Source organism: Astyanax mexicanus, chromosome 13 (assembly GCF_023375975.1).
Source record: "Astyanax mexicanus isolate ESR-SI-001 chromosome 13, AstMex3_surface, whole genome shotgun sequence".
Lineage (NCBI taxonomy): Eukaryota > Metazoa > Chordata > Actinopteri > Characiformes > Acestrorhamphidae > Astyanax > Astyanax mexicanus.
In genome coordinates this window covers 40,866,936-40,880,830 of record NC_064420.1, presented here as the reverse complement: position 1 = coordinate 40,880,830, position 13,895 = coordinate 40,866,936, and the positions used below count along the sequence as shown (strand labels likewise).

Below are 13,895 nucleotides of genomic sequence, written 5' to 3'. Positions count from 1 at the left end.
ATAGAAGAGTACATACCTGGGCTTCCTGTATCAGCCATCTTGCATAAGCTGAGCTCATAGATACCAGTCACTCGGTTACTGTCAGTGGGAGAGCAAAGTGTCAGTGTGTGGAGAAAGATATCTCAATAGTGAAACATTAAAAACAACACTCACACAAGACATAAAAACACACAGATACTGTAGAATACTTGGCGGTCTAGCTGGATAGTCTGTTATTTTGAACTAATACATTCAAACATCCAGCTAGAAAGATTTTCATTCCACACATCCAAGGCCTGTTCCAACTCTAAATAAAACATTTATTTCTTAGAATTATTAGAAATGCTATAACATATCAATGCAGATTGGTAAATATTTACAGTATAAAACATTTTAATACAATAACTTCTTTTAAAACATCTAAAAATCTGAATCTACATCCCAAAAGTTAGCCACAAAGTCATATTTATTAACATGTCAGATGATTTCAATTCAATTTTAAATCAAAATGAATATAGGCACCACACTCACCAGTCAGGGGTCTTGGAATAGCCACTGCCGAACAGATTCCTCAGAGAGCGTGGAGGAGAAATCTTGGCGTCTCTAGAGTAGAACACCATGCAGATGTCTTTGGTGATAATGGCTGGCTGGATGCAGTGGTCAAGCTATGAGAAGAAAGAGAGGGAGTGAGTTACATGTAGATTCTGAGGCAATATTTGACAATATTTTATTATTACAGTGATAAATCGTATTAGTATCAGGACATATTGCAGATATAATCAGTTTACTTAAAGAATAAAGAACGCCTGCTTAATTTACAACTTAAAACACAAGGTAATGCAGCAAATTATAAAGAGTTTCAGTTTTTTCCCCCACTTTCACCCTCTAAGAGTTGGTATTGTGATAAACATGTACTGTGAGCGTGGTTTAAATTATTCTAATATATGCTGTGATATAGTTATGATATAATATTTCTGCCCACCTTGTCTAGCCATAGTTTGGATCAGTCCCTGGAGTTATTATGCATTTATTCTAGTCAGTCAATGACCTATGCTTACAATGACTCATCAATATTTAAATCACTTGTGTGTGGGGAAGGAGTACTGGATATAAAATGTATGCAGTGTGCAGTGTAATGTGCATGGTGAGTAGATTAAGCTGACCTCCAGGTACGCCGACAGGGTCATATAAATCTTCTCTCCGTAGGGGGTGACACGGTTGAGCAGGAGAGAATTGTGCAGAGAGCTGTCCCACACCGCTTCAAACCGGTAGAACGTCCTGCACAGGAGAACAGAAAGGGTCAGGATTTATGATTTAGCGCTTTAGAGGCTGCATGAAGGAATTAGAGCTACAGTTCTTAATAAATGCTACTTACACTGCAACTGTTTACATCAAATTGTAGGAAAACTCTCATAGTATATCAATCTGAGTGGGATCTAATGTCACAGTACAGCAGTGCTATCTAGTGGGAAGGGTTTAAACACAACACAAAATATACCACTGCCTCCAATCTTTACATGTAAACTAATCATTAAAAGTAAAATCAATAATGTGTTTATGAAAATTGCTACAGTATTGCAAAGAAAAATATTGCAATACTTCAATATATTGATATTTTCTTACATCACCACGTTAGCACAATTAGTTACAGAATTACTGTTAGAGGCTACAGCTCATGTTTATGAATGCACAGTGTCCATGTCTTTTATTCTCTGTTGCTTCATTAGAAGTTTGTTTTAAACAGCAGGTCCATTGCAGATTGGGTTATTTTTGGCTGGTGGTCTATTCTCAACTCAGAAATTGACACTGACATATTTGAAAATGTCAGGAACACAGCAGCGCCTGATACACACACTTGTACCAGCACCACACGCACTTAACACGTCACCATTATCATGCTGATTACTGTACTGAGAACGTTCCACCATCCAAAAAACTATGTAAATGGACAACGATGTCCACATAAAGGTCCAGTTCCTCTTATATACAGGGTATAGGTTGTGACCCTACATATTTAAAAATAACAGGGCTTCTGATGGTTCTTTGAGGGATGAACCATTTTCATCACATAAAGAGCCATATTTGGAATAGGAAAAAAATGTGTAAAATGTATGTACGCTTTCAGTTAGAAAGCTTTTAGAAAAAGTGATCAATTCTATTTAGAGTGTGAAGAACCTATAAACAGATAAAGATGGTTTACCCTAAGTGAAAGTTTGCTTCTATAATCTTGATAACAAATATGGTTCTTCATGGAACCAAAAGTTCTTCTTCTGGACTTTTTATCTAAACCAAAAATCCAGTTTCTGTACATGGATATTATATCTGGAATTTGAATACAGTTCCTGTACCTGGACTTTATACCTGGACCTGGAAAAGTACCTTTTTCTTTTCCTGAACTTTGTGATACTTGGGAGGTGTGACACTACTTGGCCAAATAATTATTTCAGCTGTTCTCTTAATTTCCAGTGATTAAAAAAGTGCAGCACTGGGAACTTTCATTTTGATTTGATGACCATGATTCTATTGCATTGCTCAAGGAACCATCTGATGCACCTGTTGAATATGTATATAAAATATATGTATATAAAATAGCAAATACAAGTACTATGCATATGTACCTAAACATAGGCAACTCTGATTAAACATGAATGCCATTTGCTACTTCACATGGGTGACTTTAGTTGAAAGTGGGATGTGTGATTAGAAAAAGGAACAAGGTTAAATCTTTGTCAACTTTCAGATTCTTTCTTCATTTGTGGCTGAGGTAACGCAACGATAAGTTTGCACATATTTATGCAACGTGTTGCCAACTAGCAAATCTGCAGGGTATGTAAGGTAGTTCTACTACAAGTCTGCTACTATTAGCAGGATTGAATGCCCCAAGCACAGAGCACACAAAGACAGCTGGTCACTGACAAAGCAATGGAAATGTGTCACTGCCATCCACTGTGCTAATGTATACACTTTAGCCTGAGGTGCTACACCTACTACCTACTCTACGCCAGTCAACCTCAGAGAATAGGAGATGCTCTTCATTGTTAAACAAGATGCTAAAATATCCTGTGTAAAAGAATGAGCTCCAACTGCAACACAGATACATTTGTTTAGTGTATACTCCAGCAATAAAAGGTTGAAATCTGTTAACAGACATAAGGCAAAAAGGATAAAAGCTAATTCTAGCTGATTTAGCTAATTCTAAAAGATCAAGTACAGATAGTTATTTGGCAATGCTTGAAAAAGCTAATGCTAGGCCACAACAATGTTGTTTAAGGCTCCTTGGTGCAAGAATGAATAGTGTAGTGCCTAAGATGGCTAAAAGGTAGCTAACACCGCTAAATGGCGTCCTGAAGATATTGGACAATAAAAGAACAAAAAATAAATAAAAGTAAAACTTAAAAAGTCTATTATTGGTTTTTTTTTTATAAGTGCTCTGAAAAAAAAAAAAAGTGATAGACGGCCCAAAAAAAATCTATATATTTACTGTTCATTTGCAAAAATAAATTAAAATCCTAAATAAAGGCATTCTACAGTAACCTTTTGAACTATACTGTGTAAATTTGTGAAAAGGTTGTACTTATGAAGGTGTGTTAGTTATTTTGTTTTCAAACCATACACGTAATCAAGATCCGCTATTTTTAATGCAAGTATATCTAAATAACTAAATAATCTAAATGTTTATGGTAATATATCACCTATAAGCATCGTGTGTAGTGACCTATGCCGTGTTGTGTTTAGTTGTGCCGTTTGCTCTGGGTGCAGCAGCAGACAGGCTCAGTCTGAGCAGGTACATGGAGAGGTGTGTGTGTGTGTGTGTAATGGATGCAGGTGACTCATCTACAGGCTTATGTTTGTCAGCCGGACTCACTTCTGCAGTCACTCACTCTCACCCTCCTAACACCTGTATAGCTAGAACATCGAAGGTATTGTGAGATTCAATGTCTGACATTATTAATCAAGTTTAGCAGACAAACAGTTTCTCCTAATTAAATGATAAATCTAGAAGACATATTGAGGCTGTCAGGATGGAAGAGAGCTCTCATCCTTTTTAAAACACAAAAACACACTATATAACCAAATACGTTGTGTACACCCAACTAATAAAAGCATTCATTTACTTTAAAAGTTGCAACCATTGCTGAAACGGCTTATTTAGCCCCTCTATAGAAAAACTGCCAAAAGATTAGGACTTTATTAAGTTTATTAGGGCTAATAAACTTAAAAAAAAGTAGTTTTTTGAACCTAAACTTGGTACCTAATGCTTGATACCCAATACTCTAAAGGGATATAAAGCCCCATAGCAACAAGCTGTGGAGCAGTGAATCCATGTTATTTGGAATGATAGTGCTCATCCAACAACTTGACCTCATTTACCTTGTCTTTAAAACAATTCTCCAAAATGAAGTAGAAAGCTTTTCCTGGACAATAGTTAAACTCTTAATACCTTAATTAAGCAGGTGTCCCAACACATTTGTCCAAATAGTGTATATGGTGTTTTTTTTTTTGCATTTACAAAGCAAAAGGTCCACAGTGAATAGGGTTCCTTGTAAATTTCAGTCAAGCAGTATATTACTATACTTATAGGGGTGCTTACATGAACAGTATAATAAAAAAATGAAAAAATGGCCAACCTTTTTTTTAATGTTAGAAAGAACAAAAAACAATAATACTATCCAGCTTAAAGTAGGGATGGCAATGACACATACCACACACACTACATATCACTACTGATGGCTACTAAATTGCAGCTAAATGTCTGACATCTAATTATGACTTTAAAAAAAAAAAAACAAGCTTCATAAAGCCCTTTGCAGAGAAAGCGCTTTATGTTTGTGATGCTGATACCTAGGGATATCGTTATCAATACACAGCCTGTAAAAAACCAAGAATCCGGCCGCAGCAGCAAGAAAAGAACAAAAAAGACAAAAAGAAGCAGAGAGTGTGAGGAAAATGTGCAGAGATAGGAGGAGATGTGCAAATAAAGTATGAAAACTGAATCAACATCAGAAATAAACATTTAGGCAAATGAAAAACACATAAGCAAGCAATCAAACCCAAAACACAGGAAAGTAATCATGAAATGGAGCTCATTTTCTAATCTGCTATTTCTCTTTTTACCAGCAGGTGTCTCCCTTGTTCTGCATGAACACAGCTCTGTTGTCATGACTCATTTTACACACAGTGAGGAAATAGGGGCAGACAAGTAACGTACATCATGTTCCCTACAATCTGATCAGCAGCAGAAATGCCGGTATAAATGAGCCTGGCTCAGGGCTGAAGCCTGGTATGACATTATTTCACCCCCTTTTGAATGAGCCTGTGTGATGAATCTGGCGAGTGGACAGGGCTGTGTTTTAGATTACCTGTTGGTGTTGTGTGAGGACTTCATGTTTTTGGCTGAGATGATGTTGAGAGAGAGCACTGCATCTGCGGCTGTGTCGTCTACTTCCGGCTTGTTCCTGATCCGACCTGAAGAAAAAACAGCAGCAGCAGCGGTCGCCATTACTGAAAATATTCACAGCAGTACAAAATCACTTATATATATATATATATATATATATATATACACTGCACTGTGTGAAGAACTCACCAACCACCAGCTCCCTAACATCCTTCCAGTGCAGCTCACTGCCCTTCTCGTGGATGAGCGTGACTGTGATCCTGCGCTGGATGCCCTGAGGGGAAAAAGATGCAGAAACATTAGCATCTTAAAACAGTATCAGCATCCAGCATCACATAAAACCAGCCTATCCCAGCTACAGTTACAATGAAGAGCTTGTTGGCCGGTGGTAGAAGTCTAATAAAACACTGTTGCATGATGCGACAATCGCGATGAAAAATGTGACGTGTGCATCGTGGGAAAATACGATTACATGTTCTGTTTATGAAATGTTATTCAGTTGCATTGTCTAAACACCAGAGATCGCAATCCCGCTAGTGCAGGTCAAAGAATCAGTGGGCGTAAGCAAAGGGTGGAAGATTTCAGTCGTTTTTGACTGAAGCCAATCACAGAAGCCCTCACAAGCAAAAAGGAACAACAGATTTACAATAATGGAGTGAAAATTAGATGTTAAAATTGTAAATGCAGCCAAATAATGTAAAAAGTAATCAAAAAACTGAAATAGTAGAAAGATACACAAAAACTTATTTAAGTAGAATAATAAATTATATTTTCTTTGTTACTGTCTTCTAAGACAATGATAATCATTGCAGAAAAGAAATTAGTCATGGTGCCAACTGATTCGTGTTTACCTGCTCCAGAGATTCCTTATTTAAAAAACAAACTTCTCTAGAGATATTAGACAAGCTGTCTGCGGGTTTTTGCACTGTTTTTGCAACAGATGCAACTTAAAGTATCTGAGAGCTTTCATTAGAAGGTGTCTCCACAAACATGTGGCCATATAGTGTATGTGCTGTACTGTAGCTAAACATATTGTTCCAATTTGTTAAGACTCAGTATTCTCAATAATACTTATTACGTCTCTCTCAAACTATAGGAGTACGTTTGGGTCATAGCTTCAGGCACTTCAGGAAAATACTGAATAACAAATCACTTTGGGTAGAAATGAAGACAAAAAAAAAAGAATTAAATCACCAAAAAGCAGCATAGCTTCACTGGCCCATTCGTTCTTACCTGATGCAGTAGGTATGTGCCATGGCAGGGCAGTCCTCCAGTGTGGTCCACTACAGCTGGGATATACCTGCAGAACGAAAAACAGCAACAATGAACACGACACAAAGAAAAAAAAAAACAACAACCCGAAGATGGATGTTTTCAGACATGATAACAGCTGGTTTAGAGAATTAAAGGCTATAATCAGATGTACTCACTCTCCAGTTGGCTCCAGCTCACTGATCTCAAACCAGGCCAGCAGGTCATACTTGCTCACACACTGGCCCAGGTTTGACTTGCTGATTGTGTTCAACTTGGTGGCTGGCACTGCAGGAAAGAGGAATTACATTCAAAATCTCAAATGCACAGAATTTGCTCCTGCAATTGCTCCTACTGTGGGCAGACACCCAGTACTCTGTGATTATCTGTGTAACCATTTCCAAACTTGTATATAAATATTAATTGCATGTTTTTTATTTCTTTTTATCTCCTATATTACACCCCGCACAAGGCACATTGTGATAGCACAGGCGCTTGTGAATATATATATATATATATATATATATATATATATATATATATATATATATATATATATATATATATATATATATATATATATATATATATATACGCTGATGGGCGTTATGGTCTGGAAATGAGGTGTGTTCAGGTGAATTTCTGGAGTATTGCTCCCTTGGCAATGAAAAACACATGTGCACCACTGACCGAATACAACCTAGTCAACAGTCTGACAGTTAACAGATGTTCATTGCTATCTTGGAAACACAGGTGCGACCAAAACTCTTACTACTGTATTTATGGTTATTTAATATAAAGGGCAAAACACAGTCACTTCCCTGATAAATAGATTTAAACTATATTCACAGATGTCAAAGACAGATGTCAGATCTCATTAGATTATTAGATATCACTCTACAAGATCACTGCAGTCCTATGAGCCCTTTTCAGAAGAACACACCTCCTCCTCTTTTCCTTTGACCTGAAGAGTATAGTAGAGTAGTAATGTGTAAAAGACTGGGAGACAGGAAAAACACTGCTCGGCTCCCAGTAGAGGAACACTACACGTGATTAGAAGAGGGAAAGTCTGCTGTATTGATGCTGCTTTGGCAGTTAAACAAAAGACAAACAATTTAAAGCACTTAAAGCAATTCAGCATCAGACCTGCACTACGACACTACAGAGGCACAAAAGCAGCCGCCACTGCTGTCTGAGACTGACAGCCTGGGGAGGGAGCTGAAGGGCGGGATAACACAAGAAAAGCCACTGGATCTGAGAGAGGAGCTCACATTCAGCTGCATAACGTGTTCCTTCAGGATTACACGCTGGCTTTCATCTCGCTCACTCTCACTGCTGATGGTAAGCCCTAATAATACCCATGGGAACTCTCTACTGCAGAGACACTGTTCCACCCGACACTGAGGGAATGGATGGATGGATGTATGGATGGAGAGGGTGTGGCACAGAGCTGGTCACGAGGAGGATCAGGAGGAGGATCCAATCTAAGTCTTCCAATACTCTGCTATAGAATACTACAGGTACACACTACACTCACAAAGCACATTAAAGTGATAGTTTGGCTAAAAATAAAAAAGTGAAGTAAAAGTAAAGTAACTCAAATGGTTATTTAAATCCACCTCATAAAGAACTAGGTAAAAACAGACGTTTACATCAAGTGATCATTATTTAGACATTTATTAAGTTCTTCCAAGCTAAAGATTTGTGTTTTCTGAGCATTATAGCTTTTGGTTCTGTAAACGTGGGCTACCAAAAATGTAGGCTACCAAAAATGTAGGCTACCAAAAATGTAGGCTACTAAAATGTTTCACTGACTTTTAAACCTAATTTCACTTTAACTAGATTTGCGGTTAGCCCCAAAAGCTTTTTACAGTTTATTAATTAATGATGAAGGATTTATCTGCACATTTCTCAATTGAATGATGGATTGTTTTTTCTCTGAAAGTAGTAACAAATTGGTCAGAATCTCTGTTTGGTTACATTTTTCCAATTATTAATCTTAAGCAAATGTACACGGTATGATAACCAATTTCCATACCATACAAATGTTGCTTCTTAGGATTATGCAGATCGTTTTTCTTTTAATCCAAACTTTCACTTTAACATTCGGCACAGCCCACAAGCTCACTAAATTACACTGCTCGCTTCCGGTCTAGACCAGACTGTGTACCAACCGTGGTGTTTGGGCACAGTAAGGGCGGGGCCATTTGGCACAGGCAGGAAGGGGAAGTGAGAGAGCTGGTCGGCCCCGTCCTCCATGGTGGCCACAGCCGTGGAAGCCAGCGCGTTGGCGTGCTCAGACAGTGTGTCCAACACCTGACCATGCACATAACCGCTCATCAGATACCTGATAAGCTCTATTTTACGGGCATGGTCTGCCATGACACACGAGTGTGGAGTAGATGCAAAGTTTAAATGGGATGCAAATGAGAAACGAGGAGGAAGAAAAAGAAAGAAGGAAAATCTTAATGAAGAAGCATGAAAGAAAGGGGTTATTTGACAGAACATAAAATGAAAAGGCAAAAGAATAACATACAAGTGTAAAAAAATAGGCTATATTGTATTTTAACCCATATCATATATCATGATAAGAATCTAACAGCCAAGATCTTGCCCATACTCAGCCCTAGTGACTCAGATCTATACATACAGCCTACAGCTTCAGAGCTTTACCCCATTACTCATATTCACACTGGGCCGCTGACATATTTGTACAGCACTAAATCCAGCTGTATAGGAAGCGCACAGCTCATAGCTACAGATCAATACACTGCACAGACTGATGACACGTCAAGGCTGCAGCCCCTTGCTTTATTTTCTGGTCACAAAAGAGATTTGTTTCTCTCTGACACCAGCAGGCAGGACAGATGTAGCTGAGTGTAGCGTATTTTACACCAACCTGTCTTTCTTTAAAAAAAAAAAAAAAAAAAGGTTCATGTACTTTTTTTTTAACTGATGCACATGTCAAAAGAGAGCAGAGCTTAGAAACCAATAGAATACAACAGCGCTATAATGGATATTTAAGGTTCCCAAAAAGACATTATGATTGTATGTATCCATATCCGTACTGTGGCACTGATTGTCACATAGACAATCTCTAATCATCTGTAAGTGGTTTTATTCATGGTTAGAGATGATCATGGAAAGACATGGTTTAAAGAAAAAGTCCTGCTCTTTAAAGGTCACCTTCCGTCGTTTTTTCTTTCATTTTAAAATGTCTAGTTGTGGTCTCTAGTATGAATGAATGACATGTGAGCCGTTTTTGTAAAAAAAAAAAGTGCTCAGGTGTCTCTGTGTAGCTCTTTTTTAATGGACTGTTTTAGGGGTGTGTCCAAAATGACCGGATTCCAGCTTTGCTCATGAATATTCATACATGCAAACAGAATGCAAATATCTCTCCTCTGATTGGCTAGGAGCACTGCGACGCCCCTCCACCGCTCTGCCGCTCACTGCCTCCCACCTCCTAACTGATGAGCGGTGATGTTGCGTCGCTTCAGCTCCGCTTCTGGGAGTTTCTCGAGCCAAGGTGGGCTGGTCTGTGAGTTTCTGCCTACGTAGGCAGAAAGATAATTCAAAATTCACCCGTTTTTCGGAGGGGGGGAGGAGGGATTTCTTTGCTTAGCTCCTGCAGACAATGGGGGCTGCAAAACAGTTTAATAACTCGGAGAGACCTACTGTATTCCACAAAAAACAAGAAAAATCGGATTTTCGCGGAAGGTGACCTTTAAATAAAAGAGCCAATCAGCTTGTTGGCTGAGCCAAAAGCTGAGAAGGGTCAATAATATCGTTGCGCAACTAAGGAAGCTACCGCAATGTGGAGATCTGCACAAGTGCAGTAGCCAGGACAGGCTGATAAATCATGTTTTTTGCTCAAAAACGCTACAAACTATTAGTGAGATTTTTTAAAAACATTTTTAAAGATAACAGACGTGTCTTCTATGACTGCAAATAACTGTACTGAAGCATGCAGACATACCTGGTTTGGACAGAGGCATGGGTGGAGGGTAGTATTTCTTAGAAGGTTGAGGAAGGCTGGAAAATATAGAAGAGGGAAAGGGATTAATCATTAATGATAAAACAATACATCTATTTAAACACAGTTCTGTGAAAATGATCAAAGCAATTTGTAAAGTGTAAACACTACATATACTGAACAGATGAAAGTAAACATAAATACAGTAAAAAATAAAATAAGGAGATTTTAGATGTCTAAAAACTTTGCAGTAGTGTTGTATGTATACAGGGTGAGAGCAGGACAATGAAACCCCAGCAAGTAATGAATGAGGGATCTTATATCTGGAATATGGTGATTGAAAGAATCCAATGTGTTATGAATATATTGATTCGTGTGTCGTTTTAAATGACTGGTGTAGCCGTACCTGACCGCATCCTGTCCATGATGATGCAGCGGATGCTGCTGGTAATGTCCAAACACTTCAAACACAATGGGCTTGGACTTGATGTACTCGATAAAGGACTCTGTGACTTCCACAGAAATCTGCATTCAAAAAAAGACCACATTTATTTATAGCCATATATACATAAAATCATTTTACACCTATGACATTTTCACTTACACTTATTCAGACACTTAACCAGGTTATATAAATATACAAATTTAGAGTCAGGAAATTATGATCACACAGCAAATTCAAATCTTTTTCATCTATTTTTAACACAGGTGCGATGTGTGGCATAAAAAATTATTGAACATGACCATGGGATGACGAGCCTCGCAGTTTCAAAGGAACATAAACTGGAAAATCAAAGTTTAAAGAAACCAAGGATGCAAACCAAAATCATAAAGTGGCCTTTTTTACAGTAAGCTCAAATGAATTCTTAGATATAGGTGCAGATTGCAACCACTGAAACTCCATTACAGTTTCTGTGATTCTGGCAAAGACGAAACCAAAACTTCACATGAAGTCCCGCTTTTTTGTGCATGCACTTTAGTTTAAGAGTGTTAGCTTTTCAAATGATTGTTGGATATATGTTATATTAATAAGATAAGACTAATAAAATTGGTCTACTTGATTTGCTGTGTAAATGTAGCGCTTCTGTTGGTGCTTTGCATGTATGTCTAAGTGAGGAACTGAACCCGGTTTTAATTAGATAGTAAAATAATCTTTACATGTCTGGTGTAACAAAGGTGTTTATTTGTGAACCGGCTCTCATAATATCTCCTCAGACTTTTAACCGTAAGCACTCACATTCTGCACATGGTAGAATCCCAGCGGGGTGCCTTTGCCTGTGTTCTTCAGCGGCTCTGTGCTGAAAGCCTCATCATGACGATGGAGGAAGCTGTTGACGACAAGGTTACAGGATTACAGAGTGAAGCATGACTGTGTGTGTGTGTGTTTTTAGATCATTTTGACAGAAAGAGATGTTTCCATGGAGACAGCTGACTCACTTGAATTGGCAAAAGATGTCTGCGTACTCTGGCAGGATGCCATTGGCCTGCAGCACCGTGACGCGGAAGGTAAAGATACTGCCCACCTCCAGCTGGCCAGCCAGACCTTCTGATAGTCCCAGCTTAGTATCCACGTTCCCGAGCTTCAGATCTGAGACACAAAATACACAAAGCTACAGATCTCACAGATATAATAAATATACTCTTCATAGACTACTGTAAGAGGAGAGCACACAAACAGTAAATATATCAGTCTATCCCTGTTCGTCTGTGTCTGTTTCTGTCTTTACCTGTCTGTTTGTCCATATATCCCCATCTGTTTATCTGTCACTCCCTGTCTATGCATATCTGTACATCTATGCATCCATCCCTGTCTATCTATCTACCTATCTACCTATCTATCTACCTATCTACCTATCTACCTATCTACCTATCTATCTATTTATCCCTGTCTGTCTGTCTGTATCTGTAGGTTTATCTATCCATCCCTATTTGTCTATTTATATATATACACACACACCTCTCTGTCTGTCCATCTATATGTCTGTTTATTGTGTCTTTCTATCTATAAATCTGTTTGCCTGTCTATAAATCTGTCTGTCTGCCTGTCTGTCTACCTCTATAAAAACAATGCCCAATAATTAGAAAACAAAATGAGTCAACATTCTGAAGTTATTGATGTTTCTGTGAGTGCGTTTCTCTGGAACGTTCCACACCAAATCCTCTCTAAGCCCATTAGAAGATACTAAGCTTCACCATAAACACTGAGGGGCTTCAGTAAGAACATCTGCCCACATTTCACGCTGAGCGGATGTCTGCACACACGCCAGCTGCATGCCACGCAGGGTCACCAGCTGTCCTCCAGTCTCCTCTTTTCTTACCCATTTCATTTATTCTGTTCATCTCCTCCGAAGGGGTGATGACCTCTGAACTCTGCCCTTGGCCTTCAACAATACGCAGCTCCTCCAAAGAGAGGCCGGATCGGGTCATAGCCACGGACGAGAAATCACTCTGAACACAGAGGAGAAAAGAGTCAAACTCAGTAAATCACCTCACCAAATAAAACCAAGCCATGATTGAAACATCTCACCCACTAATAGAAATGCCAAGCCCTGTTTGTTCTATTAAATCCAAAGCTGCTGCATAATTGAATTTTGCTAGTCCCAAGGCAAAGAGCCTTTGCTGGGTATTTAAAGAGAATTTAACACTCATGCATATTACTGCACAGTCTCTCAGGCTTCTAAGCTCCCAGGCCCTCACTTACATTAGCTTACCAATTTCAGTAAAATGAAAACCAAAAAAAAAAAAAAAGAAGAAGAATACTACAGATATATTGTAAAGCTGGTGTGCAGTTTAATGTAGACTCCCTCTGAATTTACCTTTTTGAAATATTCATCATCAAAGGAGATCTTGGCAGTTCCAGACTGACGCACACCAGAGCCATAATCAGGAGCCTCTTCATCAGCTGAAACAGAACAAGACCATCAGGTAAGAAAAAGCAGAGAAGCTTCTGTTGACCACTAAAGCAATAAAGCATTGAGATGCAAAACAACTTAGCAACACAAAATTCAGTATTATAATAAAATATTATGATAGAAAGTAGATCTAGTTTCTCAGTTCCGGCCCTGGAGAACCCATGCCCTGCACATTTTTTAATGTATGGTAGGGGGTCCTTCAGGCCCAGGATTAGGAACCACTGAAGAAGTTTACCCTATAAGTTATTACAACAAGACTAGGAATGCTCTAGTACTGAATACTGACTAAATACATCTTAAATATAACTACAGAAAAAAAAAGAAAGAAAAAAAAGCATCTATTACGAGTTCAGTAACTGTTAAGAGTGCATTACCCAATTGT

General features: G+C 38.4%; 1 protein-coding gene and 1 long non-coding RNA gene across 19 annotated transcripts in view; both read right to left on the bottom strand.

The window, feature by feature from the left end:
• The window catches only part of kif1b (kinesin family member 1B), a 108,238-nt gene that overhangs the window by 7,783 nt on the left and 86,560 nt on the right, over positions 1–13,895 (bottom strand). For 11 of the 18 annotated variants that reach the window (XM_049462816.1, XM_049462826.1, XM_049462820.1 and 8 more), the window contains 14 exons: positions 13,418–13,503; positions 12,920–13,049; positions 12,039–12,189; positions 11,839–11,929; positions 11,008–11,126; positions 10,605–10,660; positions 6,808–6,916; positions 6,611–6,677; positions 5,567–5,651; positions 5,340–5,445; positions 4,822–4,848; positions 1,143–1,257; positions 511–644; positions 17–78 (listed from right to left, as the gene is read on the bottom strand). In XM_049462816.1, coding sequence (XP_049318773.1) covers positions 17–78; positions 511–644; positions 1,143–1,257; positions 4,822–4,848; positions 5,340–5,445; positions 5,567–5,651; positions 6,611–6,677; positions 6,808–6,916; positions 10,605–10,660; positions 11,008–11,126; positions 11,839–11,929; positions 12,039–12,189; positions 12,920–13,049; positions 13,418–13,503 — 1,338 coding nt within the window. The remainder of the gene's footprint in view (positions 1–16; positions 79–510; positions 645–1,142; positions 1,258–4,821; positions 4,849–5,339; positions 5,446–5,566; positions 5,652–6,610; positions 6,678–6,807; positions 6,917–10,604; positions 10,661–11,007; positions 11,127–11,838; positions 11,930–12,038; positions 12,190–12,919; positions 13,050–13,417; positions 13,504–13,895) is intronic. The other 7 variants (XM_022676946.2, XM_007246807.4, XM_022676951.2 and 4 more) reach the window with 1 other exon arrangement.
• LOC125780551 (uncharacterized) lies at positions 9,540–10,598 on the bottom strand. Its single transcript, XR_007423778.1, has 2 exons — positions 10,351–10,598; positions 9,540–9,801 (listed from the first exon to the last, which is right to left on the bottom strand). It is a non-coding gene; the product is annotated as an uncharacterized LOC125780551 (long non-coding RNA).